The sequence below is a fragment of the Pogoniulus pusillus genome, chromosome 23, assembly GCF_015220805.1.
Source record: "Pogoniulus pusillus isolate bPogPus1 chromosome 23, bPogPus1.pri, whole genome shotgun sequence".
Classification (NCBI taxonomy): domain Eukaryota; kingdom Metazoa; phylum Chordata; class Aves; order Piciformes; family Lybiidae; genus Pogoniulus; species Pogoniulus pusillus.
The window spans coordinates 5651339-5678161 of NC_087286.1; the positions used below are offsets into that span (position 1 = coordinate 5651339).

The following is a 26823-nucleotide window of genomic DNA, read 5'->3' on the forward strand; positions in this document are numbered from 1 at the left end:
AGTCCCACACTCAGCAGGGGAGCTGGACCTAGAAACTGAGTCTGACAGTTTCAAACATAAGAGCAGAGATTTGTGAAGCTCCTTCTGTTGCTAATTAGTGAGCAGGAGTAATTCAGAAGTGCTGAAGCTTAACCAGTGCACTGCCTCTGGCTGTAGTGGAAGCAAGGGAAGTCCTTATGAAGCCCAAGAGGTCCAGACAGAGCTGCAGGACGTTTAAAAATATCCTTGCTTGCCAGAAGTTGTCCCTGGATTAGTAGTGCCTTGGGAAGGCCAAGCACTTTCTCATGCTGACACCTGGAGGCCATAGCTTGTTCCTTCAGATCTCTACCCCTCCAAGGGGCATTTCAAGGCAACCTGAAGTTGAGCTGCTGTAGTGCACCACTGAGACCCCCTCTATCACCTCACCCCTTGTCAGGATGCCCAGTAATAAATGCTAGCTCTGAGAGTTGCAAGGCTCTGCCTGCTGTCTCATTCTTCCATGTTTTATGCCTCTGCAACATCTCTGCCCTCCACCTGTGCTGTAAATCCTTCAGGTGTTGGTCCTGCAGCATAACAAGCTGCCCTGTAAATCTTCCTCCTCCTCTCCAGGACCTGCTGGTTCCTGGTTCAGCATTGAAACAAGTGATACCCCAGGGCTAAGGGGCACATGGGTCACCAGCTGAGGCACAGCTACTCGACTATGTTGATGTGGGTTTGTTTCTTTTCCTCCAGGATCATTTCAGCTTTTTTTTTTTTTTTTGAGGAGAGAAGGAAAAAAAATCAAGGCAAAAACTCAGCCAAGCTTCTCCTTCCCTTTTTGTACTGGGTCACCAGAAGAGCCTGGCTGTTGGTTTGCAGCTTTGGGCTGATGCAGCCCATTTCTTAAAATAACGAGGGGATTGTTTAAGGGACTCCTTATCCTCTTTGGATACTCAGGCCCAGTTTTGGAAGTGCTTGAAACAGGAGAGGGGCGGGCGGCAGGCTGGCGATGTGCTGGGGGTTAGAATGCCTGCATTGATTTAAAGCTCATTATCTTGTTACAAAATAGCTTGGTGCAATCAAATAGTGCGTGGCGGAGATGGCTTTAAATCTGGCCAGAGCCAAATGTCACATGGACTTGCTTGGGAGCTGCCTGAGCTGCTTGTGGGTGAGATGATACCCGTGCTGATGGGCGCTGGGAATTCGTGAGGCTTTCAGTGATGGGTGAGTGGGAGGAGTAGAGCTGAAGCTGATGGGGAGATTGATGGAAAGGGAGAACCTGACAAATGAACTGTCCCTCCTGGCTTGCTGTCAGATCTGTCCTGCCTTGTGGTGGCACAGCAGTGCTCTTCTGCTGAGACTTCCCAACCGCTCTGAGTTGGGTGCTTCACAGAATTCCAGCATGGTGGGAGTTGGAAAGGAACCTCTGGAGATCATCTAGTCCAGCTCCTCAGATAAAGCAGGGTCATCCACAGCAGGTCATGGCCTCTTCTCCCAGGTAACCAGCAATAGAACAAGGGGACACAGTCTCAAGTTGTGCCAGGGTAGGTATAGGCTGGATATTAGGAAGAAGTTCTTCACAGAGAGAGTGATTTCCCATTGGAATGGGCTGCCCAGGGAGGTGGTGGAGGCACCGTCCCTGGGGGTCTTCAAGAAAAGCCTGGCTGAGGCACTTAGTGCCATGGTCTGGTTGACTGGATAGGGCAGGGTGATGGGTTGGACTGGATGATCTTGGAGGTCTCTTCCAACCTGGTTGATTCTATGATTCTATGTAGAATTGCTATATTCAGCTGGCTTTGGAATATCTCCAGACAGTACCCCACAACTCCTCTGGGCAGCCTGGACCAGGGCTCTAGCACCCTTGCAGCAAAGAAGCTTTCTGGTATGTTTTAGGTGGAACTTTCTGTGTTGCAGTTTATGCCCATTACCCCTTGTCCTGTCCCTGGGCACTACTAACAAGAGTCTGGCCCTAATCTCTTACCTCTCCAGCCGTGAGCTCTTGCTGAGCATTGAGATACACTCTTAGGCTACTCTTCTCCAGGCTAAACAGTCCAGTAAGCCTCCAAGATCTGGACTATCAATTAAACTCAATTGCATCCAGATTATTTACTACTAATTGCAGTAAAAAAAACCATCACAAGATTTCCATGCCTCATTCCATCAAGAACTTCCTGTTAGGGAAGTCCTGGTGCTTCTCTGTTTCATAGCACAAGTAGTAGTGGTGGCAAGAGGCCAACTTTACAAGCCAGGAGCACAGAGGGCTGGGAGCATCTGTCTTGAGCAATGGCATCCATCTGGTGGGCATGTGGGCAGCCTGATCTAAGGTGTAACTTAGAAAAAGCTGAACTGGTCTATGACAGATGAAAGCTGCTCAGAAGGTGTTTTCTACTGAGAGGAGTTTGGTGGTTGGCATGTCCATGAGGTTTCATGTGAATTCAGCAGGGAGTTCTCCCACCACCTGCAATGAGAGCTTGCAGCGCTGAGGATGCTTTTGTTGTGGCCAGAGGATGTGGTCTAGCTTCAGGGAGTCACCAGAGGGCAAAGCCCTCAAATGTGGTTTCTCAGTGCTGACCACTCTCTACTGTGTCCAAATGTGGAGTTGATCCTTTTTGACTTTAACCTTCCTTCAAGTGAGGGAAAGGTTTGTGATTCTCTTCTCCAAGTGAGCAGTACAACAGTTGGACAATTTCTATCATCTGGCTTGAGTCAGCAGCCTTAGGAGGACCAAACCTCAGCATTCTGGATTGGATTTTCATCAGTCTTCTGCTGAAGTTCAACATTGTGCACCTGGGAGTGCTTTGGGAAGGCATGTTCTGGGAATGAGCCAGGATAACAGTCCATGAGCTTGCTTGGAGTCCCATGTACCTCCCAAGGAACAGTTCCAAAAATGACCTGGCAGTGTCTCTGCATGTCCTTGGTTGACACACCAGCACACAGATATATCCCCTACTGTCACCCTCCACTTGTGTTATTTTGGAGTGGGGGATTTCTTGAGTCGAATCCAAAGCTGTTCTGGAATTGCATCTCAAATATGCAATGGTTTACAACTTCCATAGCTGGAGAATGGGGAGCTATAAATACTGCCATGTTTGCTTTTTATTTCTGGCTTTTATCCTTTAGATAAAAATTACAGTGGGGGCTGTGCCTCAGTTGATCTCTTGGAGTTGTTGCTGTGGCATCTCTGCAGGTGAGCATGGAGGTGTACAATAGGGTTGTGCATGGAAGGGTTGAGGAGTAAACTGCATTTTGAGGCATTTGAGTGAGGGGCTGCATGGGGTGACATGCATCACCTTCCCAGCCCTCAGGTACCTTCTGTTACAACAGCTTTGTTGGACTGGAGTAGGACCCAGTGAACTTCTTCAAGGGCAAGGAGAAGAACAAGGAGTGGTCATGGTTTCTACCTCAGCCATCAGGCTGGGAGTCTGATTGGTTCTTGCTGTATGATATCCCCTTAGTAGAAGTATTGCTGTGCCATGGTGAGATCTCACACACAGCGCTGGGTCCAGCTCTGGAGTTCTCAGCACGAGAACAGCATGAACCTGTTGGAGTGGGTCCAGAGGAAGACACACAAATAATCAGATAGCTGAACTCCTCTGCTATGAAGACAGGTTGAGAGTTGGCACTGGTCAGCCTGGAGAAGGTTTTGAGGGGACCTTGTGCCACTTTAGCACTCAGGTTTTCAAGAAGGCTGGGGATAGACTTTTGATCAGGGCCTTTTGGGACAGGACAAAGGATTCTGAGTTTAAAAAGAGGGAGATACAGACTAGAGAGCAGGAAGGCATTTTTGATGCTGAAAGTAGTGAGACCTTGTCCCAGGTTGCCCAGAGAGGTGGCAGATGTCCCATCCTTGGAACTGTTCCAGGTCAGGTTGCTTGGGCTCTGAGCGACTTGCTACTCAAGTTGCAGCTTGATTGCCAAGGGAGTTGGACCAGATGACCTTTAAAGTCCCTTCCAACACAGACCATTCTATGATTCTATGCTTCCATGCCCTGCTCATCTTTCCCACGACTTTGTTTTCAGGCAGAGACCATCTACAGAATGACAGACACAGGGCTGACCAGAATTCATTTATGTTCTTGAACTTCAGCTTGTGTCACCTCTACAAATCATTCCTCCCCTTCCACTGTGTCCTCTCCACCATCAGTGGTGCGTGTGCAGAGCTCAGCATGCTCTGCATCAAGAAAACTCTTCTTGTGATGGCTTTTGCTTGACAGAGAGGGATCTGGGGGTGCTGATTGATACCCACCTGAACATGAGCCAGCAGTGTGCCCAGGTGGCCAAGAGAGCCAGTGGCATCCTGGCCTGCATCAGGAATGGTGTGGTCAGCAGGAGCAGGGAGGTCATTCTGCCCCTGTACTCTGCACTGGTTAGACCTCACCTTGAGTACTGTGTTCAGTGCTGGGCCCCCCAGTTTAGGAGGGACATTGAGATGCTTGAGTGTGTCCAGAGAAGGGCGACGAGGCTGCTGAGAGGCCTTGAGCACAGCCCTACGAGGAGAGGCTGAGGGAGCTGGGATTGGTTAGCCTGGAGAAGAGGAGGCTCAGGGGAGACCTTATTGCTGTCTACAATTACCTGAGGGGTGGTTGTGGCCAGGAGGAGGTTGCTCTCTTCTCTCAGGTGGCCAGCACCAGAACAAGAGGACACAGCCTCAGGCTGTGCCAGGGGAGATTTAGGCTGGAGGTGAGGAGAAAGTTCTTCCCTGAGAGAGTCATTGGACACTGGAATGGGCTGCCCGGGGAGGTGGTGGAGTCGCCGTCCCTGGAGCTGTTCAAGGCAGGACTGGACGTGGCACTTGGTGCCATGGTCTGGCCTTGAGCTCTGTGGTAAAGGGTTGGACTTGATGATCTGTGAGGTCTCTTCCAACCCCGATGATACTGCGATACTATGAATTCATCCTCTTGCTTTGCTGCAGCTGCAGTTGAAACCAGCTCCTCCTCTCTGCCGCAGGTTTTAAGGAGACAGCCTTCTTGTACGCCATCTCCTCGGCGGGGCTGACGCACGCCATGGCCAAGGCGTGCAGCGCGGGGCGCATGGAGCGCTGCACCTGCGACGAGGCTCCTGACCTGGAGAACCGCGAGGCTTGGCAGTGGGGCGGCTGTGGTGACAACCTGAAATACAGCAACAAGTTCGTCAAGGAGTTCCTGGGGAGGAAGCCCAATAAGGACCTGCGAGCCAGAGTGGACTTCCACAATAACCTCGTGGGCATGAAGGTGCGTTGAGGGCTGCTCAGGGTGGAGTTCCGTGCTGTTGTGGGGGAAATAACTTGCTGCACTGGAGTGTGGGAATGGCTGTTGGCTGCAAAGTGGATGGAGCAATCCTAGAGGGATGGTGCTTCAGTTATGGGCAGATGTCCTGTCTTGTTGTCTGTTACACGTTCATAGAATGGTTTCGGTTGAAAGTGACCTCAAAGCTCATCTAGTTCCAACCCCCTGCCATAGGCTGGGACATCTACCACTAGAACAAGCTGCCCAAGGCCTGGTCCAACCTGGTCTTGAGCATTCATAACCTCTCTGGCAACCTGTGCCAATGTCTCACCACCCTCACTGTAAAGAACTTTCTTCTAACATCTAGTCTAAATCTCCCCTCTGCCAGTTTAAACCCATTACTCCTTGTCCTGTCATTACAAGACCTTCTAAATAGTCCCTCCCCAGCCTTTCTATAGGCCCCCTTCGGGCACTGGAAGGCCACTCCAAGGTCTCCTGGAAGCCTTTTTTCTGCAGGCTGCAGAGCCTCAACTCTGCAGAGTCAGGCAGAGAGGGACCTGGGGGTGCTGGTAGAGAGTAGCTGAAGATGAGGCAGCAATGTGCCCAGGTGGCCAAGAGAGCCAATGGCATCCTGGGCTGGCTCACGAGCAGTGTGGCCAGTAGGACAAGGGAGGTTCTTCTGCCCCTGTGCGCAGCACTGCTCAGGCCACACCTTGAGTGCTGTGTCCAGTTCTGGGCCCCTCAATTCAAGAGAGATGTTGAGGTACTGGAAGGTGTCCAGAGAAGGGCAACAAAGCTGGTGAGGGGCCTGGAGCACAGCCCTGTGAGGAGAGGCTGAGGGAGCTGGGGGTGTGCAGCCTGCAGAAGAGGAGGCTCAGGGCAGACCTCATTGCTGCCTACAGCTACCTGAAGGGAGGCTGTAGCCAGGTGGGGGTTGGGCTCTTCTGCCAGGCAAGCAGCAACAGCAGAAGGAGACTGGATGATCTTGGATGTCTCTTCCAACCTGGTTGATTCTATGAACATCATTCTCGCGTCAAATCCAAACCACAGCACTGAACTAGCTACTGGGAAGAGAATTGATTGTGTCCCAGCTGAAACCAGGACCGGGGCTCACACTGCAAAGGGATGGAACAAGTTCTTCAGGCTTAAATGAGTAGGACAAGGAGGAAGGGATTTATACTACCACAGCAGAGTGATGCTATTCTTCCAGCAGTTCAGTAGATCATGGACATCTCAGCATCTCCATAGCCAAGCTTTTTAAAACCTGCTTGCCAGGACAAACACCTGGCAGGGAACCAAGTTGGAGATATCACTCCCTGGCTGATCTGAGTCCAAAAAGTCCCTTCAGCCTTGTTCTCTGGCAGAAGCTTTCCATGTCACCTAGGGTTACTGGGTTTCCAGCTGTCAGTGCCTGGATGTATCAGAGGTGGAGGCTGTGAGGTGACCTTGTGGCCTTCCAGGATTTGAAGGGGACCTACAAAAAAGCTGGGCAGGGACTTTTTAGGCTGTCAGGGAGTGACAGGACTGGGTGGAATGGAGCAAAGCTGGAGGTGGAGAGAGTCAGAGTGGAGGTGAGGAGGAGGTTCTTCAACATGAGAATGGTGAGAGGCTGGACTGGGTTGCCCAGGGAAGTGGCTGAGGCCCCATGGCTGGAGGTGTTTAAGGCCAGGCTGGCTGAGGCTGTGTGCAGCCTGCTGTAGGGTAGAGTGTCCCTGGGTATGGCAGGGGGGCTGGAACTGTCTGCTCCTTGTGGTCCCTTCCAACCCTGACTGACTTTGTATCACCAAATACTTGCTGTTGGAAGGGACCTTTGGGGATCCATCCAGCTCAATACTTCTGCTAAAGCAGATCTAGATAGATTTGGAATGTCTCTGGAGAAGGAGCTCCACAACCTCCCTGGGCAGTTGGTCCCAGTCCTCTGTCGCCCTCAAAGATGTTTATATGCTTTTCCTCATGTTCATAGTCATCCCTACCTTTATTTTTTCCTCTTAAGCTTTTTTCTTTTCCCATCCTAATCCTCTCTGCTGAAAGCTTTTCTGCTTTTCACAATGTGCTCTTCCCACAAAGCTTTACTTGACTGCAGAACCAAGGCAAGGGATAAAGTGTCTGCAATTGTTGGGCCATCTCTGCAAGAGAAGGGGAAAGGAAGGGGCTTTCCACCTTCCCTCAATCTTTTTGGCTGTACCTAGCCTAGAGTTGCTCAAACATGAAAATCCCTCAGACTGGCCAGCACAGGTGCCTAGGATCAGTGTTTCATTGCCCCAACCTCGACGAGGGACATACTGTAAGGCTATAAATAGCCTTCCAGCCTTGTTATTGTCTGTGTGATTGGATGGAGGGTTGGGGCTGGGATGGGGGGAACCTGGATCTCCAGTTTCCCAGGCAAATGCAGCCCAGCCAGTTGTGCATTCTAGGAATCACCACCCCAGCTCAGTTGTTCCTGTGTGTATGCATAAAATGTCATTCCTTGAGACAGAGTTGGGGCATAGGAGAATGTCACCAGTGAGAGCTGGCCAGCAAAAGTCTCCCCCTCTCCCCACCACCAGATGCTCCTAGACAGCACTGAGATCAGGATTAGAAATATCCTGGATTTAGCTGGTGTCTGGCTTCGGCTGACAGCTTCTCTGCCTCAGGATTAAAAGGCTCAGTGCCTCTGAACTCCTGTTGCAGCTCTTTGGCGTGTGAAATAGGCTTTGCAGGGTGATGAAATTTGTTTTAATCCTTGTGGCTGGTTGTTCCCAAGGGTCTGTCCCAACTCTTTGGAGTTGGCTGGGTAGCAGATGGGGCTGAAAGTGGAGAAGATGGTCCATGGAAGCTGTGATTTCATGCTAGAGATTGCTGTGTGATGTCACAGCTCTCCTCTCTTTCCAGACTCATGTAATAGAGTCCCACCAAAAGCTGCAAGGCTGTGGCTTCAGGAGTCATTTGCACTGTAGGGACAGGTCCCTCACAAAGGCAGTGGGGCTAAAATTTTTTTCCCAAGGGGTGTGACCTAACTCCCAGTGCCTTCCAACCCAGTAGCTACAGCAAGGATGCCCATATGGCTCAGATCCAGTCTTGAATGTAGGTTAGATGTCCTTATTTGTTGTCTGGCCTATGATATGTGACTTGGAGCTAAACAAACTCCAGAGATGAGCTGGAGAGAGCTAATCTCTCCTTTCTTTCTGCCCTTTTGTTCTGATCCCACTGTGAGTCAGTTCCCAGGGGACAGGGAGATGTCAGGGACTGTTCAGCATCCTCTGCCTCCACCTTACTTGGCACAGTCAGGCTCCAGTCATTGGCAGTGGTGTCTAAGCACTGGTGTAATATCTGCAGCTAAACAGCTGAGTAACAGTTGTGACGGTTGTCCAGACACTGAGAGCCCTCATGGCAATCCAAGTCCAAGACCTTTGCTGCAGGTCAGTGATCTGGTGTTCCTATTTTTGGCCACCCACACCGTGTCTGAGTTGGGATTGCTGTCTGACAGCTTTCCTTGCCTATTTGCAGCAGCACTTGCAATGACTTCTTTGTTTCTACTCCTAGAAACATTGTGCCATGTTCTGGGGGAAAAGCGAGCCATGGAGCCCACCAGATGCAGACCAGCACCATGAAGCCAGGCAGAGAACAAGCTAATTTCATCTTGAGAAGGAAGGTTTTAGTGGGATGGTGGTTCAAGATCAGAGCATGTGCCCATATGGCCAGGCTCTGTGGGCTTACATCACTGGTACAGCGTGATTTTACTAAGATGATGATCTGAGATGTTGGAGCTGGAGATGGGGACTCAGTCTGGCTTTGGAATTTCAAGGTCAAAACCTGCAGCACTTGCTTCAGATTTCCTAATAGTGCAAATTATTTCAATCTTGAGCACTGACCTTGTTAGAGTCATTACATCACTGTGGTTGGAAAGGACTTTAAAGATCATGGAGTCCAACCACTGTCAAACTCTACTAGTCTGGTGTGAGTTCCATGTCCCTCAGCACCACGTCTATGTTATAAGCAACATCTTGAGGAGCCTGTTCCAGTGGTTGAGAACCCTTTCAGTGAAGAAGTTTCTTCCAATATCCAACCTAAACCACCCTAGATACAGCTTGAGGCCATTTCCTCTTCCCCTATCACTTCTTACTAGGGAGAAGAAGTTGAACTCAGCTTTGCTCCAACCTTCCTTCAGGTGGATGTCAACTGGAGTGACACTCAATGGATTGTATCTCACTACTTACACTTGGGTGTAGGTGAGAAGTAGATTCTTTTTGCTTCTTTTCTCCTGGTCCTGCTGCAAGTGCTTCATGGAGGCTGCTCAGCAGGCAGTAGAAGGTTTCCTTACTGAATTTGCTCACTTACCTTGGTGGGGGCAGTGAGTAAAACATGGAACTTGAGCTGCTTTTTCCACTCAGCTTTATCTAAAGAGGTTTGCTGCCTTAGATTTTTCAACCCTTGAGTAGGAGATGCTAACCCAATGCAAACCACTTTGAACTAAACTCATGTGGTTATTTGAACAATATCTTGCATGTGGATAAGAAGCAATGCAGGAGTGCAGATATCCTTTGTTCTGGTTCTGTTTTGAAGGGGAACAGATTTTGTCCGGAGAGATCATTGTTTAACTGAGATGCTGTTATGGCCTCTAATGTGTTAAATATGCCTGTGTTCCAAAAAGATGATGATGGCCATTTAAAGCAGGAAAGGACTGAGATGCAGACTGAATTCCTTTCCCAAGTTTATACAGCATGCTGACTATGAAGCAGGAGACTGAAGCCAGCTCCCCTGAATTCCTGATCCAGCACCTGCTGCCTCTTTCCTCTAACCAAAGCAGAGATTTTGTCTGTTGGTGAAACCACACAAGCATAAACCTGAGAATAGGATGGATATGAAGTATTTTGCACTCAGGGTGGTGAAACATTGACACAAGCTGCCCAGAGAGGTGGTGGAAGCCCCATCTCAGGAGACTTACAGGTATATGTTGGATGGGGTTCTGAGCAACCTGCTATAGTAGGAATTCTCACTGCAGGATGATTGGACAAGATGACATTTAAAGGTCCCTTCCAACTCAAATTCTGTGAAATTTTTGTCCATTTTCAATCTAGTCCAAGGACTTTTCCACTACTTTGGTTTGCCACAGAGGCTTTCTGCAGTGCCAGCCACTGTTGGTGTACATTCAGTTGATATATGGATGTCCAGCTGGGTGTCTGAGAGAGTGGAGTGATATCTACTAAAAATACAGCACAAGCTTGGGTGGCCTCTTCTGCCAGGCAAGCAACAATAGAACAAGGGGACAGTCTTAAGTTGTGCCAGGGTAGGTCTAGGCTGGGTGTTAGGAGGAAGTTGTTGGCAGAGAGAGTGATTGGCATTGGAATGGGCTGTCCAGGGAGGTGGTGGAGTCACTGTGCCTGTAGGTCTTCAAGAAAAGACTGGATGAGGCACTCGGTGCCATGATCTAGTTGACTGGATAGGGCTGGGTGCTAGGTTGGCCTGGATGGTCTTGGAGGTCTCTTCCAACCTGGTTGATTCTATGATCTCTCCCTGTTTCTTAACAACATAATAGAGGGGAAGGATTCTAACTCCCAACTGTGGCAAAATGAATAAATACTCCCTTGAGATCCACCAGGAAAAAAACACCAGACCCAAACCAAGGACCTGTTTAACTGACTGATTTGGCAACACACTCCATAACCACCTACTCTACACAGCAGTTTCTCCATGGTGTCACACTAACAATCTGTGCATTTCTGAGAGTGACATTATCCTATCCCGCCTAGTTTTAGTGTCACTTGGTAGATGTTCTCATTTACTTATTATTTTACTACTCTCTTTTTTTTTACCAACCTTGATGGGCTGACTAACTTTGCCCCCACCACTGAAAAGTGCTGCACATGTTGTGCCCGTGATGGCTCACAAAGTTATATGATATGACCTCAGTTGCTAATGAAAGGCTGAGCTTGTCTAGTGTGAGGATGAGGTAATTAGACCAAGACTTCTCCAGCTTTCTCTTTATTGAAAAGTAGGAGCTCTGAATAGACCACTTATTAAAAAAGCAATTTCCCTTCCCTGGCCAAATCTACTCTTGTTCATTCAGCTATTCTTTCAGAGGGGTCCTGGGTGGAGAGGATGGTGTGGGTTGGATGGATGTCTGTCAAGGGCATGGGGGAGTGGTGGGAGAAATCAACTGTATTAAAGCTCTATTGCCAGCAGTGGAGTTGCTTGGTTATATTAAATGAAGCAGAGGCAGCCCTGCTAAAACTCTCTTCTTTTCTCTGTCCTCCTCTCCTTGTACACACAAGCACAGCCCTCTTTTGTAAGCCATTAATGAAAAGTCAGAATATTAGAGCACTCAATTAGTTCCACTGGGCTTCAGTAAGTGATGTTTTAATTAAATTTGCCTGGTTTCTCAGCAAAGTATCATTAAACATGACTTTCCAACTCCCTCCTTGGAGCGTTGCTAAGTTTCTTAATCCCAGGAGTGCTGACCTCTTCCAGAGGTATGTCTGGTCAAGCATGTCTTACAGATCCAAGGGGCACTATTAAAGGGGGCTGCTGTTACCCAAGGAAAATACATAATTGTCATGTTCTCACTCCTTTTCTCTTTATCCTCCCAAAAGGAGGGACACAAGCAAGGCTTTTGCCTTCAGGACCCTGAAATCGGGGATAGACCACAGTCTTCTGGAGAGTCGGGTGTGTATAGTACAAAACTATAGGGTGATAGAAATGGAGAACAAGAAAATTCCTTCCCCAGAAAAGTGCCTTGAAGAAATGTCCTCCTTGAAACTGGTTCCCTTCATGGGAAGGGGTGGAAGGAATGGAGAACAAGAGAATTCCTTCCCTATCAAAAGGCCTTGAAGAAATGTCCTCCTTGAAACTGGTTCCTTTCATGGGAAGGGGTGGTAGAAATGCAGAACAAGAAAATTCCTTCCCCAACAAAATGCCTTGAAGAAATATCCTCCTTGAAACTGGTTCCCTTCATGGGAAGGGGTGGAAGGAATGGAGAACAAGAGAATTCCTTCCCTATCAAAAGGCCTTGAAGAAATGTCCTTATTGAAACTGGTTCCCTTCATAAGGCTTCCTTAATTGTTTTCATGCTGCCAGCTCATCTGGTTTGGATGCATGTTTCTGAGGGATCCTTGTCGCCTTTGGTGTTATGTTTGAGTCTTGACCCATTCTGAGCCACTTTATGCCTGCATCTCAAACCATGGGAGATGCTCTGGAGAGGATAGTGAGAGGTACATGGACTTCACGTGGGAGTTGTCTCTTTTCTCAAGGAACAAGCAATAGGACAAGGGGAAACAGACTCGGGTTGCACCAGGGAAGGTTTAGGTTGGAAGGAAGTGGAGTCACTGTTCCTGGAGGGTTTTAAGATATGCAGAGGTGGTGCTGATAGGCTGCCCAGGGAGGTGGTGGAGTTGCTGTCCATGGAGGTGTTCAGCAAAAGCCTGGATGTGGCACTTAGTGCCATGGTCTGGTTGATTGGCTAGAGCTGGGTGCTAGGTTGGACTGGATGATCTTGGAGGTCTCTTCCAACCTGGTTGATTCTATGAGGGGCATGGTTTAGGGGTGACTTGTTAGGGTTAGGTTAATGGATGGATTTGATGATTTGATTGGGAGAGACCTTTAAAAATTTTAAGACCCTCCTTGCTGTTGCTTTGCTTGTTTTGAAAGCCCAAGTGAGGAATGGCTTTTCCCCTCAGGCAGTGCTGACAGGGATCTGTCTCAAGGGCTGAACGTGCCTCCTGCGCTGGAGGCAGACTCTCCATATCAGGTAGATGTTTGCCCAGCTATCATCTGTCTGAGGAACTTCAGGCTATCACATAACGGGTTCTTGGAGCATACCACCCTCTTCATTTCTCTATCTCCATTTTTACAGAGGGGAAAATGAAACTCAAAGATTAAGTGACTTACTAAAGGTCACGCTCAGGCGTAGCAAAGCAGAGCCTTGCACCCTGCTCTCCTGTTGCACAGTGTTTACAAGCATCACCCATCATGTCTCATGCTTCCTACTAGCAAGCATGATTCCAGTCCAACTCTGGTGTTTGAACAGACAAGTTTAAATGCCAAGTCCTTGCACCCTTGTGGTTTAATAATTGCTCTTTCTCATCATAGAATTGTTTTGATTAGAAAAGACCTCTCAGATCATAGTCTATCCATCAATCTCTGTCCAGTGTGGCCATCAAACCATGTCCCAAAGGGCTGTGTCCACACAGTTCTCGATCATCTCTGGGCAACCTATTCTAATGCCTTAGCAAACCTGTATCAGCTGACTAACAAAGTAGGTGCATGGAAAAACAAAAGCTATAATGCCTCTCTTTGGGCAGCTTTTTGTCAAGGTGTACATCAACTGAAACAGCTGGTATCCCACTTTCCTGAGCTGCAAATCAAGCCTAGCAAACAGCCACCTCTCTGAGCCTACCTCCTGACTTTGTATGCTCAGATCAGTTTGCAGAGCCACCACTAGTATTAATTGCTCCAGGTTATGACAGGTAGGAATGCACAAGCGTGTCCTTTGGGTTTTTTCCCTTTCTCCTTTCTGGCTGAGACTGACTCAGCCAAAATTCTTTCAGAGGTCTGGAAATCAACACATTGGAAAAAATTGCTTGCTGTATCCCATCAGTAATTGCAGTTGGTTGTTTATGTGGAGCCTTCTTAACATATGAAGCATGCTTGGAATACTGAAGGGGAGGGGGAAAACTCCAACTTTTAAAGTTCTCCTTTTGCAATCAGGTTATGTTATTGTGTGTTTAAATGCTTGCATTTTAATTCATGTTTTGTTAAAATGTGAGTGTTCACAGTGTTTAAGTGGGCAAGGTAGTGAGAAGGGGGAGAAAATCGGTTTGAGGATGAGCTCAGAAGAGTATTTTTTAACATAACAGTCAAAAAAAGGGAATGAAAATGGAAAGGAAACTTCTGATACTCTCTCAAGTTTGTATCATTCAGCAAATAGTGATGGGTAGAGGATGGTGAGACACTGGAGAGGGCTGCCCGGAGAAGTTGTGGATGCCTCATCCCTGGGATGTTTACGACTAGGCTGGATGAGGCTTTGAGCAACCTGGTCTAATGGAATGTGTCTCTGGCCATGGCAGGGATGCTGGAAATAGGTGATCATGAATGTCCCTTCCCACTCAAGCTGTTCTGTGATTAAGGGACAAACCTGGTCTTCTGGTTATTTGGGCACAGTGAAGAAGTGGACACCGTGGCTGCTATCCAAACAAATACTGATGCTTTAGCTGAGAGAATGAGGTGTCTGGAAAAGACTTTTAAATCTGAATGTTCCTATGATAACTAAGCCTATTTAAATTGAGGGAGAGCATGTGAATAGAGGATAGAAGGGATTTGATTCATAAAGAAGCATCCCAAAGCCCCTTCTGAAGCAAGCCATGAGAAGGGCAGGCTTTTTCCTGGGTGAGCTGCTTCTCTAAGGAGGTTCATCTGCTCCCTCCTCTTCCCCCAAACCATAGCGAATGGTTTGAAGCCTTGGAGCCTCAGACCAGCCATGACGACAGCGAAGTTATAACAGAGGAATTCCCACGGCTGCGCGTCCGCTTCGGCCTGCTGCTGCCCAGACAGGAGTTGTCTGAAAAGCCAGAGGCAGAGCCCCGTGACCCAGCTGGGAATGAATGGGAATCTGTCCTCGGCGTTTCGGCTGAAACACTGAGAAATTGTGCCTTGCAGCATGTCTGAGACTGATCATTGCAGTCTGAGCTTCGGAGCAAAGCATTGTTGTGAGGAAGGATTACATGTTGCATAGCAATGCTCTGCTGTGATCCCTTCCTCCCCATGGCTCTCGTAAAGCCGTTTGGGCAGGAGGTCCTGCAGTGCTATCTAATTTCCTCTTAGCAGCAAGCACGGGGAGTGGCAGTTTGCTCTTTCTCTGCCATAACTGTAGTTTGTATTTCTAAGTAACAGAAACTTGCTCAAGGATCATTATTTTTCCCTCCTCTTGGAGACTGCCAGACCAGGTGCTTGTTCAGAAGAGGATGGGAGGACATCATTATGTCCCTGTCACAGTATCATCAGGGTTGGAAGAGACCTCACAGATCATCAAGTCCAACTCTTAACCACAGAGCTCAAGGCTAGACCATGGCACCAAGTGCCACATCCCAACCTTGCCTTGAACAGCCCCAGGGACGGCTTTCTCACTCTGTAAAACATATAACACAACATGGATTCAAATGCACCCTTGTGCTGTTACTTTGAGGTTGTCACATCCCTGCTAATTTGCAGCTTTAATAGGATGCTGGATTAGGCTGTCCAAAGAGGTTGTGAAGCCTCCAGAGGTTCAAAACCCACCTGGATGTGATCCTGCGCAACTTTGCTCTAGCTCAACCTGCTTTAGCAGGTGCATTGAACTTGACTGCAAAGGTCTCTTCTGACTCCCATCATTTCACAATTCATTGAGATGGTTTGAGTGCTACCTGCCCCCACACACTCTTTGGGAAATCACCCAGACTAGACTCAGTGGCTCTGGAAATTGAATGGAGCTTTATATTTACAGCTTAGCACAAGATGCAAGCAGAGAGTTACAGTATGTACAGAAATAGACAAGTTAAAAGGTAATACAGAAACACAGCAGCCCTCCCAGAAACCTGAGTCCCCAGAAGGGGCTCTCAACCACCCTTCCACCTTCCCCCTGCCCGTCTACCTTACCCAAGATCTTGCCTTATGCTTAAGGTAGCTTGAAGTGTCGGCCAGGAAGTTAGGAGGCAGATGGATTAGTCACACAGAGGGCAGGTTAGGTTAGAGAGAGAAGTGCAGTCCACAAAGTTTAGAGAGTGACTCTTATCTATATTTACATTCTTGCTCTTCTACATCTCAGCAAGCCTATGAGTGAAGTAGACATCATTGTTGTTTCTTTTTCACAGGCTGTAATCTAGTTCTTCTCACCAAAACATTCTAGCCAGGCTCAGACTAGCACATTAATAGAATCACAATTTGGATTGGAAGGGACCTTAAAGATTATCTAGTTGCAACCCTCTACCCTGGGAAGGGACATCTATGTTATTTATAGTGTTCTAGGTCATAGTGTGTGGGAAATATTCTGTGCTTTGGGTTTGTGCTATCCCATTTTTCTTCACATCTCTGAAGAGAGAGAAGCAGCATGTACATGGTGATGGTATGCAAAAGAGCTCCAAGCCTCTGTAGGGTGGAAACAGATCAGACTGAACTATGTGATGTGACTTGGAAAGAAAGTGGGAGGTACCTGTGGTTCTTGAAGTGATAAGCTTGTGTTCAAGTTTTCTTCTGCCTTATGTATGCTAGACTTTTTTTTTTTGCCATTAAAAAAGAAGGTTATTGTGTCCTGGAAGTCTCTCTAGGTTTGAAAACATGCCCTAGACATTTACCCATTTGTCCCAGCACTCAGGCAGGAAAGCTTTCTCCCAGCACTGCTCCAAGCAACCTGCTGACTTGGATAAGTTTTGCTCTCCTTCTTGGAGGAATGAGTTGGATTTAAGTGTCTCTGACAGGAGCCTGCAACAAGAGGAGGAAAGTCTATGTGGAAGCTGGGGAACAGGACAGGAAACAAAGGCTTTGCCAAGATTCATTTGGCTCGTGGGTGGCTGGGAGCCCATAGGCAGCAGTTCTCCATCATGGATTGAGTTAGTAGCTGCATCGTGACCAACAGCAGCAGTGGGGGGCTGGCTGTGGGGGTATTTTCTAAGTTTTCCACTGCAGCTGCCTCATAACATTCTTGAGCCCTTTCTGGTCCTTCAAGGAGAAGGTTTGTGAGGTTTATGTGGGATGTACCTCATGTGGATGTACATCTACAGTGGCCAAGTGAAAATCCACACGTTGGACTTCTTTAAGTGGTTTGTGGATGAGGACAGTAGAAACCTTTTATGGTTTAGTCCATGAGTGCATCTAAGTTGTCCTAATCACTGCTTAACGAGGAGCTAGAGGTGGGTTAGAGAGAAAAGTCAGACTGGGGTTCATGAGGGTCTTCAATCATCACTGTTTAAACCCAGACAAAGACAGCAGACCTAAATATGCACATTGATACCCTTTGATTTCTGTGCTTCTGGAAGGGCAGCTAGTGGTGAAAAGCAACGTTTTGCACTGTCTGAAGTAGTGCTAGATGTTGGTGATTCAACACCTGAATTCACCTAAGGACAGAGATTAGTGCTGACCCTTCAGTGCTGAGTGAAGGGTTGGACAGAGTGACCTCTCAGGTCTTGTTCAACCAGATGTTTTCAGTGATTGTGTGATCCCGGAGGATGGGGTTCTGCTCACAGGTTAGAGGCACTTCAGTTCAGGTTTTTGTGCAGGCTGTGTTCTTCAGCTCCTCTTGGCAGAGATGTGCTCAGCACAGTTGGTGAATTCTCAAGAGCTCTACCAGCTCTTCAGTGAAACAGGTTCAGATATCTTCTTCAGGGCAGGATCTTCTGCCTGCTTTGTCACTGTGAAGTCAGATGGAAGTTTAGAGGTGTTCCTCGCGTGTAGGCATTTAAACTCAAGCATCTGCCTCAGTGAGGTCAACCCTGCCTGCGTGGTGTGATTCAAGTGCCTAAACCTACATGCTTATTCCTGATTGAAGCTCTCTTGCCATCTGTTAGCTGCCAATCCCTCAGGATCTGGCTTTCCAACATGTGTGGTGCCATATCTACTAGCCCCACGTGGACGCCTCTGATATACTGCACCTGCAACGTCAGCTCTCCTGCTGAGCTCTGGAGAGGCAGCTCCTGACAAGATTCCCATATCCAGCTCCTCTTCCTGCATTTCGTGACTGTGCCTTGTCCAGCCAGCTCTAAATGCTGTGCACAGGAGCACACCTACCAGCTGAGCCAATTCTTCTTGGTTCCTCGCTTTCCCATTTCCTGCACAACGGTGGTTGTCTCCATTCCCAGGTGGAGCAGATGCGGATGGGCTGGCAGGGAGGTGGAAAAGTTGAGCAAAGCCTGAACTGCTGAATGAATGCAGTGTGCAGCCCTTCTGCAAGTATCTCAGCAATGTTGCCCAGTTTGCTGATGGTCTGGGCGTGAAATCAGGTCGAGGAGCTTTGGTTCACACGAACTCGGCTCTGGCTTTTGGGTGGCCAGCAAAATGTGACTTCACAGAAGGGACAGCATGGGTGAGGGTGGTTGTTTTTCTTCTTCCCTGGGTGTTGAAACGTGTTCTGTACACTCTTGTCTAACGTTGTGGGATTTCTTGCAGAGTTGGCTAGACGCTTTGGCACGCAAAGCGTGACAGCCCCTAACCAAGCCTGGCCAGCTGAGTAGTAGAAGCAGCTACACTTCTCCCTCTGTAACCCACCACTTGTTTGAATGCTACTGTGTGTTACTGGGTTGCATTTGCAAAGGTCTGGGCTGTCACAGGAATGAAGTGTGACCACTGGGTTGGCTCTGCTGAAGGCTGGATGTTATGCACAGAGTCTTTCTAAAAATGTCTCTGTAATACCAGGATTGGGCCAGACCCCAATTCTGAGTCCATGACCTATTGCACCATTTGCACATGGTGCTCAGCAGGACTCATCCAGCCAAATCATTAAGAACCGGATGGCTAGGAAATGGACTGGAGCCAGTCTTCTGCTGTCACAAGGCCATAATATGGGCAGGTGCCACCATGGGCAGCCAGGGGGGAGATTTGTTTTCTTTTATAGCTACTGTAGATGCCCAAAGGCAGGGTGCTTTCAGGAGTACCTTGACAAGAGGCAGCTCTATGAAACAAACTCTTTTCTAACCTGGTGGTTTGTACCTTACCCACTTGCAGTCTAAATGTAACCTGGCTTTGGAGAAGAGAGAGTGAGAACTATAAACATCTGTTTATGACCTGTGGACAAAATGCAGGTTATCTGTGACTGTCCAAATAGCATTACCTGCTTTTGTGTTACTCATGCGGGACTCCCAGGAGTACATCTGTCTCTGGTGAAGGTACAGATGAACAGGTTGTAGTGAGGTGGGGGTTAGTCTCTTTTCCCTATTATCAGGTGATAGAATGAGAGGAAATGGCCTGAATCTGTGCTGGGGAGGTTAAGGTTGGAGATTAGGAAAAAATCTCTTTTGCTGCAGGAGCGGTCAGGCACTGGAATAAGCTGCTCAGGGAGGTGGTGGAGTCACCATCCTGGAGAGGTGTTCAGGAAACCTGTGGATATGGCACCTGGGGACATAATAGTTATGGTGAACTTAAGTGGGTGGTTGAACTTTGATCTTAGAGGGCTTTTCTAACCAAAATAATTCTATGATTCAGGTGGTGTTTATTAAGGAGAAATCTTCTGTGCCATGACACATCTTTTGGGGGCGTGATTTGAAATGGATGGAATTTGTTGTTTGACATCAGCCAAATTATGGGTCCTTTATAGTACCCAAGGGGATGTTAGCAGACATCAGATAATTGTAGAGTTGGAAGGGACCTCTGGAGATCATTTTTATCTCTCTCGAAGATGAATAGCCATTAACGCTACACTTCAGTATAGATGTGGTTGGCCAGCAAGCAATAAGGCTCTTTGTTTCTAAAAGCATTTGTAGGTGGCTTCGTTGCTAGCAGAAAATAAATTGTCAGGCCCTTTTGAACATGCTACCACACTCCAGAATATGATCCTGAACACAGGTTGGAGAGGGAGAAGATACTTGGGTGTTTTTTGGAGCTGTTGTCTTTGTTGATGGTGTTTCAAGCTGCTCTCAAAGAGTCATGTTAGCTACAGAAGTGTTTTTCTTCAGTTGAGAGAACTGTGTGGGATGCTGTGCCTGGTTGCTACTGGTGAAAACATCACAGCTTAACCACATTTCTACTAAGCTTGTGCTGCTAACTCAGAGTTGGCTTTCAGATGATATCCTGTGTGTTGTGGTATAGAGAAGGTTCCTACTGTCCATGCTCATCTTCTGGAGCATGTGCCACCACAGCTGTGTATTTTGTGGTGGTTCCTCTCCATTAAACCAAATCATTTCACTGTTGTTCTATCTTATCTTCTTGTTCTTATCAAAGTAGATAAATAGGCATTAAAATATATATCAGTTTTGTAGTTGCATCATAGGTTCAGACCTCTGTGTAGAAGAGTGCCAGCAACAGACAGCCTTTGAACACCTTATGGGTATCAATAATTAGCTGATAATATCCTGGCAGGTAAATGCCATATTCCTGGAAACTGGGATCCTTCTAAAAAGAGCATTTCCTGTAGTATGTATTTTCTGTCCTCTTCCAACAGGTAGTTTCAATGATGATGATGTCAACTTTGTGTTCCAGAAATGTCTTCTGGCAACCGTGAGGGTTTTTTTTTGCTCTATGTCTCGATTCCTTCCCCTATAACTGATTTTGTTCTGGGGTCGTGTGTGTCTGCAGGTCATCAAAGCTGGAGTGGAGACAACCTGTAAATGCCACGGTGTATCTGGATCCTGCACTGTCAGAACGTGCTGGAGGCAGCTCTCTCCATTCCATGAAATAGGGAAGCAGCTGAAGCAGAAGTACGAGACATCGCTCAAAGTGGGCAGCACTACCAACGAGGCCACGGGAGAAGGAGACATCTCCCCGCCCAAGAAGTCCATCCCTGGTCACAGTGATCAAATCCCAAGGACTACGGATCTTGTCTACATTGACGATTCCCCAAGCTTCTGTATGATGAGTAGGTACTCACCTGGGACTTCGGGAAGGAAATGTTACAAAGACAAGAACTGTGACAGCATCTGCTGCGGGCGAGGGCACAACACGCAGAGCAGGGTGGTCACCCGTCCGTGCCAGTGCCAGGTCCGTTGGTGCTGCTATGTGGAATGCAAGCAATGCACCCAGAGAGAAGAGGTTTACACCTGCAAAGACTGAGGGGGGTCTTCTGCTCGATGGCAACCCTCAGTGACCGGCGCTGGTGATCTATGAGAACTGCATATGGAGACAAACAGGGTTTGATTGACCTTCTGGGATCTGAAAGCTATGTTGAGACATAAGCACTTTGTAGGGTACAGGTGACCCAGCTGTGTTGCTGTTTTTTCTTCGTTTTGTTTTTGTTTTGTTTTCCCTTAGACTGACTTTTAATGAGGTCCAACCATGTGGAAATTAAGTGCCTGTCACACTGGGGTTAGACACCAGTTGACCTTCACCTTCGTCGTCTACACAGTTTGACAGATGGTAGAACGTTGGAACATCTTCATTCTTTCACCAACCCTCCGTGGACTCCTGGACTAATATATTCTCCTTGGCATAAATAACCTCTACTACTTGATTCCTCAAAATTACCCAGCTGCTTAGAGACCTAAGCAGACACAAAAGAAAGAGCTTTGTGCTTTGAATGCAATGGTAGGGGAAGTGCTTATATATTTCCCCTTCTAACTCTGGACAGAGATGTCTTAGGTGAGCAGGAACAGCCCTGATGGTTCCTTCAGTGGAGTTCCTGCACAAGCAAAGCTCTGACGAAGACACCCACTGGGAAGAGGGTAAACCTGGTCACAACAGCTTCGTATCCCCACGCTTTGATCACAGCTCAACAAGTGTTGGGTCCACTATGCTGCAGACATAGACAAACATCCAACAAAGAGGTTGGGAAGATGGTAGAAAATCAGAAGTGCCTGTCCCCTTCTGTGCAGTAGGATGTTATTTTAAAGCCATTTCTTTAGCACTATCTCTGTCCTAATTTTGATTTGAAAAGAACCACTAAATAATTTTATTTCACTTTCTGCATGATTGATTTTTTTTTTTTCCTTCTTCTTTTTTTTTTTTTTTTTTTGGTTGTTTTTGTTTTCTCTTCCTCTTCCCACCTCTTGTTCGTTGAATTCACCCTGTGGTAAAATCGTGATGGACACTTGTTTTAGCCCTATGCCAGCCGAATTTGGATGTTGTAGAGCAGGGCACGAGAAGTTTGGGCACATCATGGAGCATGGTGCTGTCTAGCATTGTGCAGCAGCCACTTGGGACTGGATCAGACCTCTGGAGTTGACTTTTCTTGTACTAGGTCATCATTCCATTTACTCTAAACCATGGCAGTGGTACATGACACAAGCCGTACGTAAACCCTATGACCTTAAGATTAATTATTATTATTATTATTAATATTTTTTAACCACTAGATTGAGAAGTGTATTTTAAAAATACAACTGCTAAATGGTAACCAACTCTTGGGTTTGGAACAACCAGTTGATGCAGAGAAGAACTATCAAGTGGCTGGAGAAGCCAGCAAGTGACTGCAGTGGTAGATGGATCTGATGCTGTGGAATAGCTGTGACAGCCTTCAGCATTTCATTTTCTTTTTGTTTGAAGAAGATACCTACAATCCAGGACTTGATGAGGCCATATCCTTCATGCAAAAGTGGATTGGAAGCAGCCAGTGGATGCCTCAGTGGAGCTTTCTGAGGAAGCACTGGAGAGCAGAGGGCATTTCATTTTATTCTTGCTAACAGTTTTTCATTGTCCCATAGTAGCAATTTCCACCAGTTTTATATAAGCCATTGATCTGATTCTCTAAAGAGGAAAGCTGGCTGGAGTTCTCCAAGCAGTACATATTAGCCAGCCCCAAAGAGAGCAGTTTTCCAAGAAGGACCATTGCTTCTCAAGCTGTAGTTTTATATTCCTTTTAGTTCCCCCTCCCCAAATAGTAGCCACTAATATTTAAGCTGTTCATGTGCATCTACTGGGAGGAGTAAAGATGTATTTTTTGTTCTTGGTAACAAATACCTTAAGTCCAGCCTGGCTCATTGGCATTCAATCTTGAAGTGGGGGGCACAGGATGTTGCTGTTAATAGCTCTCTGGTCCTGCTGTTTCTTTTGACTATTTGCTTATTTGCTGTACAGTTCTGGAGGTTGAATTAGTGCTGGAGAAGGAGGAATCCACACAGGGTGTTTGTCCCTTCCACCGCAGCGGCGGTGGAGCGTTCAACGCAGGAGGTTGGCAGGAAAATCTCACAGCTCCTGAGAGTGCACTGCTTGCAAAGTCACCCATGAGCAGTTTATCTAATGGTTTAAAAAATAAACTGACTAGAAACCTATTCTTCAGTGTGTGTGCACGTGTGTGTATATAGATATACACACAAGCTGACACATAAATCTATATATAAATATTGAACGAACGCTTATTTATTGTAAAGCCCTTCAGAAGGACCTTCTTATGGTTTCAATGTGGTATTATGTTAAACTCTTTCTCCTTCTGTCTCCCTCTCTCTTTCCTTCTCTCACACATATGTGCAAACTCACTGTTACATTTTTGTGTGTGTACTAGACTAGCTCTTCCCCTCCCAAGCAAAGCCAGATCCAAACCTGCTCAATGCAGGTCTGAATTAAGCTCGTACAATGCTTTATGTTGGAAGGGACCTTTAAAGGTCATCTAGTCCAACACCCCTGCCAGTCAGCAGGGACATTTCTGGTTCCATTCTTTCTAAACAAACAGACAAAAAGAAAAACAATTCATAGGAATTTGTTCTTCATTAAAGAATGGGCCACAATTTATGTGCATTACTATGATTATTTTAATTATTATTGTTGTTATTATTGTTGTATTTAAACCGTGGGCCTCATTTTCCTCCTTCTCACTGGTGTCTCTGTCTCCGTTGACCTCGCTGGAGTAACTCCACATTGCACTGGTGTGAGAGGAGAATGAGGCCCTAGATGCAGGAGAGGGTGGAGTTGGCATGGGTATCACTGAAGAGAAAAATGCCTGGGTCGGATGGGATGGGGGATAGCTTGGTGAGATTGGCTATGGGGTGGGGAGAAAGAGAGAGGGACGAGTGGGGCTGTAAGGTTGTCAAAGCTTGACTAGAAGAAAGCAAAGAGTGAATGAACTACTGAGTGAAAGAGCTCTTCTGTGTATGATAACTCACGCACTGAAGCCTGGATGCTTTCTGTTAAGTATTTAAAAAGCAAACAAAAAGGATTAAAAAAAATCCCAACCACCAAACAAAAAAACCCAAACAGACACAAAACTCAACAAAAAAAAAAACCCCAAACCCACCAAAACCCCTCAACAACAACAAAAGAAGGCACCTCCCCTCCCAAGCTCCCCCCCCAAATTGTATTTATGTTCATGTGGATATATTCCTTGCCTGTTATAGGTTGTAAATAGTGAGGTTTATTCTCCTGTGGTTGAAAAGAAAGCAATGAAACAAACCCCAAACCCAAATAAATTCTAAATGACTAAATAGTAGCGAGGCACATGTGTTAAATGGATAGGCAGTGTAGAAAAGATACTAACACTCTGAAATCAGGAGAACTTGTCTTCTTGGCCTTTTGACCTAGGGTGGTAAAACAGGTGTGGGTTATTTTTCTTCTTCCCCTCCACCCCCTCATATTGTGTGTCTGTTGTATGTGTGTGTATGTTTAGTTGTAATGTTTTCCCATGATTGCCTTAGCTTTGAGGAAAGAATGGGGGAGAAAAGCCTCACTTTGGAAAAATCCAATGGAGTTTGGGTAGAATGGAACAATTGCTCTGGGATGTGGTTCAATGGCCACACCAGTGTTTGGTCAATGGTTGGACTTGATCTTAGAAGTCTTTTCCAACCCAAATATTTCTGTGATTCCATAAGGTGCTGGTAGAAAAGATGCCAAACTTGCTCAAAACTGTCTAAAGTATTTGATTTGGGGTTTCTGCTGCTGATGGATGTTTTGAAATTGAATTAACCCACAGAGAAGGGTCTTATGCATATGCTTCTCCACACATGAGTTCAGATAACCCTGGATAAGAGGCCCTGAAATCCTCCATATAAAACATTGGGTAGTACCTTATAAAAACCTCTTGGTTCCAGCTGTATGAGATTGGATTTTTCCAGAGAGGCTCATTCTACCACCACACCATTTGATCTCCAGCACAATTCAATGAAATTGCTCAGTTTTGTAAAACTACTACGAGAGTGGATTTGGGATCCAATTCAATGAAATTGCTCAGTTCTGTAAAACTACTACAAGAATGGATTTGGGATCCAATTCAATGAAATTGTTCAGTTCTGTAAAACTACTACAAGAGTGGATTTGGGATCCAATTCAATGAAATTGCTCAGTTCTGTAAAACTTACTACGAGAGTGGATTTGGGATCCAATTCAATGCAATTGCTCAGTTTTGTAAAACTACTATGAATGGATTTGGGATCCAATTCAATGAAATTGTTCAGTTCTGTAAAACTACTATGAGAGTGGATTTGGGATCCAATTCAATGAAATTGCTCAGTTCTGTAAAACTTAGTACGAGAGTGCATTTGGGATCCTGAGTCTTTCATGGTGTCATTCATAGGACAAAACAACAAAGAGCAAAACAACTTTTCATGTCATTTGTAGGACAAAACAACAAAGAGCAAAGCAACTTTTCAACTTCTTTCCTTTTCTTCCCCTTGCATCCCTCAGAGTTTTTGCAGCAGATGTAACTGGAGAAGGATGGATGGGTGGAAGAGAGGTTTCTCATCCTCTTTCACAACCCCTGTCCTCCCTTAACAATGTCAAAATGTTCTCCTAAACTGATCCAGTAAAATCAGTTTGGTTTTTTTTTTTTGGGGGGGGGGGGGAGGTGCAACCATTATTTATATAACTTTTTTTTTTTTAATAAATCTTTTTTTTTTTCTTTTTAAGAGAACTTAGCTGATGGAAGAATATTTTTTATTGAATAGTGCATTTAGTTATGTCAGAAATATATGAAGAAAAAGTAAAAGTTATATCCTATTTTTGTAAACGAGGCAAACCCAAACCGTTTGCTGTTTTATATTTAGAATTTTCTATTAAAAGAAATAATAATTAAAAAAAAAAAAAAAGAGAAAAGAAAGAGAGAGAAGAAGACCCACAGAAATAATTGTTGCACCCATCATCTGTTTGTGGTTTTTTTGTTTTAACAAGCTTCTGTGCTGTTCTGACTGCCTCGTAGATGCTGGATGCTGAGACATGCAAAACAAGTCCTAAACGTTATGTTCTCGTTGTCTTCCAGCTCTCAAAAGACTCCAGTTGGTGAAACAAGCAGTGTTTAATCAAAAGGGCTTTCCCCCTACTTCCTTTCCTTTGGGATTCTCAACACTAAATATTAATTATGAGGAAGGAGTAGCTTGAAATATAAAATCTTACCCCAAACTGTCATTCTTTAGTTGTGCATCCTGGTCCTGAGATGTTTCTGGATGGAAGAAAGATGAAAGCTACCCACAATAACTAGGTATTGGCCATTGGAAACTAGGTGTTGGTTGGAAGCTGGATGAGGCACTTAATGCCATGGTTTAGTTATTAGAAGATTGAGGTGATAGGTTGGACTCGATGATCCTAGAGGTCTTTTCCAACCTGGTTAATTCTGTGATCCATCTCAGTCGGCCTGGGAAGAACAGCTCCTAAAAAGGTTTGGTGGGGGAGAAGTGGGGCAAATGAAATCTGAAGTAGATGAGAAGGTGGAATGAAAAGGACCAAATTCCAGATTGATTTAACAGAAGTGATTTTTATCTGGTGGAATGGGTTAGAGTAAAAATAAGGGAGCTGGGAAGCCGAGCTGCTGCAGTTCAGGAAGACTGTTGTTCACCTTGGGAAGCAGGGGATGACTTATGGACCATCTGGTTTTTGGTGGTTGTTTTTCTTCTTCACAAGAGCTTTTGGAATTGCTGGCTGGGAGACCTGAAAAAAAAAAATATTTCTAAGGATTCTTTTTGTTGTCAGCCAACTTGTTCACATCTGCCTCTCTCCCTCCAGCCCAGGTCTTGAATTCCTTTGTTAATCGTTTTTCAGCTGCCCTATTTTAGCCAACATATATTAGGTTGGTTTGGCTGTGATAGGGTTGGATGAGAACCCAGATGAAGGGACAGATTTCTCAAGGGTACTTTCATGGGGTAGATGCTGCTTAAGG

The 26823-nt window shown here is 46.3% G+C and overlaps 1 protein-coding gene across 1 annotated transcript in view; it reads left to right on the forward strand.

Annotated features, from left to right (window-relative positions):
* WNT9A (Wnt family member 9A) overlaps positions 1 to 21681 on the forward strand; it is a 65161-nt gene extending 43480 nt beyond the window's left edge. Inside the window, exons 3-4 of the mRNA XM_064162933.1 lie at positions 4906 to 5168; positions 20391 to 21681. Coding sequence (XP_064019003.1) covers positions 4906 to 5168; positions 20391 to 20864 — 737 coding nt within the window. The 3' untranslated portion in view covers positions 20865 to 21681. The remainder of the gene's footprint in view (positions 1 to 4905; positions 5169 to 20390) is intronic.
* The last annotated feature ends 5142 nt before the right edge of the window (positions 21682 to 26823 follow it).